At 32.8% G+C, this 3,104-nt stretch overlaps 1 protein-coding gene across 1 annotated transcript; it reads right to left on the bottom strand.

Annotated features, from left to right (window-relative positions):
- Positions 1-1,852: 1,852 nt before the first annotated feature.
- Positions 1,853-2,824, bottom strand: LOC148534993 (olfactory receptor 5F1-like). The gene has a single exon (XM_088464864.1). The coding sequence runs from the start codon at positions 2,822-2,824 to the stop codon at positions 1,853-1,855; it is 972 nt and encodes a 323-aa protein (XP_088320990.1).
- Positions 2,825-3,104: the final 280 nt, after the last annotated feature.

The following is a 3,104-nucleotide window of genomic DNA, read 5'->3' as shown; positions in this document are numbered from 1 at the left end:
CCAAATTACATAAAGACCCTGTAAATAAACCTCTGGCCAGTTCATCATTGTAAAGGGTTAACATTATAACAAGTAACCTTTTAGCTTATTGTATATTGACTTCATTCCATTGATGACATTTTTTTCATATTTTAATTTAATGTGAGGATTATTTAGGTTTCCAAAAAAGTTCAATATGTTAAATAAGAATGAATATAACATAAAGCTTGTAATTGCCACTTATTTGACAATAATTGTTTGGGGGGAATATTACAGTGCATGTTAAACCTAATCAATTGGAAACCATGGTATATAGAAAGCCCATTTATAGAAATAAGTACATTCAATCAATCAGTGAACACTACTTGATTTTGCTGAAAAGTATTCAGTTCAGCACATTTCAGAGGGTGAAAAGGAACTATACAGAGAAAGAAATAAAATATGAGTCAAGCATTCATGAAAAAAGATACAAAAATAAGCATTACTTCTCAACAATAGCTTTGCGATTTAAACTCTGCAAAAGTAAAAAAAACATGCTAATATCAACTTCTAGCATTACCTGGGAACATTCCATGTAATCTGAGCATCCACCACAAATCGTTTGCACTTATATTGTAATAAAATATTCCATGACTTGGAATGCAGAGTCCTCCTCTTTGCCAAATATGTTGTTTTGCACTATGATAGTACTGTAGGTCCCCTCCATGGTGATTTAGGCTTGAGTATTAGGTGTTGCATTGATAAAAAGGGTGTCCAAGAAGAAGGCAGGAATAAGTTTGTAGTTGATTCCAATATGCTACGTATTAGATGTCAGTCGTAATGCATATCGCTGTGTGCCCACAGTTTTGACAAAGTTTTGCCCCTGATTTAACCATTATAGAAGGAAGATTTTCTTTAGCAAGTAATGTTCTTGGAATTAAACTTTCTCCCTCATCAGAAATTACACTACTCCACCTCTACCCTTCTTTGATTTCTAAATCTGATAGATATGTGTTGGGTCCCATTTTTAATTGCAACTAGAAATTATAAAGCCTAAATTTAGAAACCACCCTCCTACATTCACTAAGATTGTATCCAAAATCTGCTTTAGTCTTGACATGGAAGACATTTAAGTATCCTACACCAATATTGCATCATCTCCCATTATTATGTGGTTTAAATTGCATACTGTTGGTGATACTGATGGTGGAGATTTTAAGTTACTACCAGCCAGTATTAAGACTAACCCTTTACCATTTAGCTTTAATGAACCCTGTTAGCCCTAAGTGAATCCATGACTCACATCTGTAATTTCTTGTCATTATTTTTCCTTTTAGTATTTGCTTTGTGTACCTCAACTGATTAAATAATTTTTCTCTATAAATTGATAATAAATCAGATTTTTTTCAAGCTTTCCAGAAACTCTTACATTATCAGAATTTGAAACAGTGCCCAATTGGTCATCTCAATTCTTTACAAAGTCATAATTTAGAGAGGAACCATATCTCACTCTCTAACTGTACAGTACTTACATTTTTTACTAGTTTTCTTTTGTAATATTCACTGTAGTGTACTGTAAATACTTGTTGGCTTGTATGCATTTTTATGTGGCCTAATTCCACAAATATATATTAACCATAGTACCACTGCTCTCAGTTTCTTACATTACAATGGATGACATTAGCCAGAAAGCAATGGTAACTACAAATGTGGACTTTGTGGGGTGCGACAAAAATGTGCTGAAATTAAGAGTTAATGATGAAAATTAAAAAAGGTATGATAGCAGGTTGCGCAAAGGGGTGAGGAAAATAGCATCAATATAATAGGCAAAAAGAGCAGATTTAAGAACTACAATTTTTATTTATTAATAATACATTATAAAATGTAATCATCATTAATTTTGTGTTATTTTATTATTTTGAAATTCTCTCTTACTACTAAATATTTTTTTTACCCCCAATACTCTCAGCAGAACCCTTATCACATCTTTGTTCCGTAGACTGTAGATTATAGGGTTTACCATAGGTGTGACAACTGTGTACAGTGTTGTAAAGACCAATTCTAGGACATTAGAGCATCCCGATGGTGGCATCATGTACACAGATACACCTGTCATATAGTAAGTGATGACAATGGTGAGGTGGGATGAGCAGGTGGAGAAGGCTTTCTTTCTTCCATCCTTAGATTTTATCTGCAAGATGACCCTGATAATTTTTATATAAGATGTCAGACAGAACATTACTGGGAAAACTCCAAATACTAATACTTCTAAACAGATGACAATATAAAACTCTTCACTGCCAGCACAGGAGATGTTAAACAGAGCTTTAGCATCACAAAAAAACTGGTGAATGGTATGTGACTGACAGAAGGACATGTGTGACACTGGGATTGTAAAAACAAATGAATTCAAGCATCCGGATATCCAGTTGCCAGTTGCAAATAAGAGACATTTTTTTGTACTTAAGATATAGTGGTAATGTAAAGGATCACATATAGCAACATATCTGTCATATGCCATAATGAGTATTAAAATATCCTCTGTAGAAGCAATAAAAACATAAAAGTACATCTGGGTGAAGCATTGTATGAAGGACAATGTATTATCTCCAGATAATAACATATACAGCAGTTTAGGGACAATAGTAGTTGTATAACATATGTCTACTAAGGCCAAGTTACAGAGAAATAGATACATGGGGGTGTGTAACTGATCATCAATATATATCACTGTTATTATAATAGCATTGATGAGCACTCCAAACATATACAGGAAGAAAAACATGCTGGTAGTTAATGTTGTGTAATCAGATATTTTAGAAAATGGAACTAAGTGAAATTCTTTAAGATCAGTCTTGTTCTCCATGTCATGTTCTGTAAATAAACATAATTATTTTTAATATCTGAACAGAGTTAGGGCTATATTTAGATAATGCTGCATTACGAATTATTGTTGAATACTTTCTAACATTGTAATTGTTCTTCCCATATTATCAAGCTCTTATGTCCAGCATCCCATTCTCTATTATTGTATTTTAACAATTAAAATATGTGTTTAATAAAAAAGTCACAAGATATATAAAATAGAGATGAGCGGTTCTGTTTTGCTGAAAACCGAACACATACAATCTTTGGGGTTCCGAGTT

The sequence above is a fragment of the Taudactylus pleione genome, unplaced genomic scaffold (genome assembly GCF_031769625.1).
Source record: "Taudactylus pleione unplaced genomic scaffold, aTauple2 ptg000061l, whole genome shotgun sequence".
Classification (NCBI taxonomy): Eukaryota; Metazoa; Chordata; class Amphibia; order Anura; family Myobatrachidae; genus Taudactylus; species Taudactylus pleione.
The sequence above is the reverse complement of the archived record's forward strand: the minus strand, read 5'-3'. Positions and strand labels throughout refer to the sequence as shown.

Excerpts from the sequence above, each read along its gene's own strand:
- LOC148534993 (XM_088464864.1), bottom strand. The coding sequence starts at position 2,824 with ATGGAGAACAAGACTGATCTTAAAGAATTTCACTTAGTTCCATTTTCT.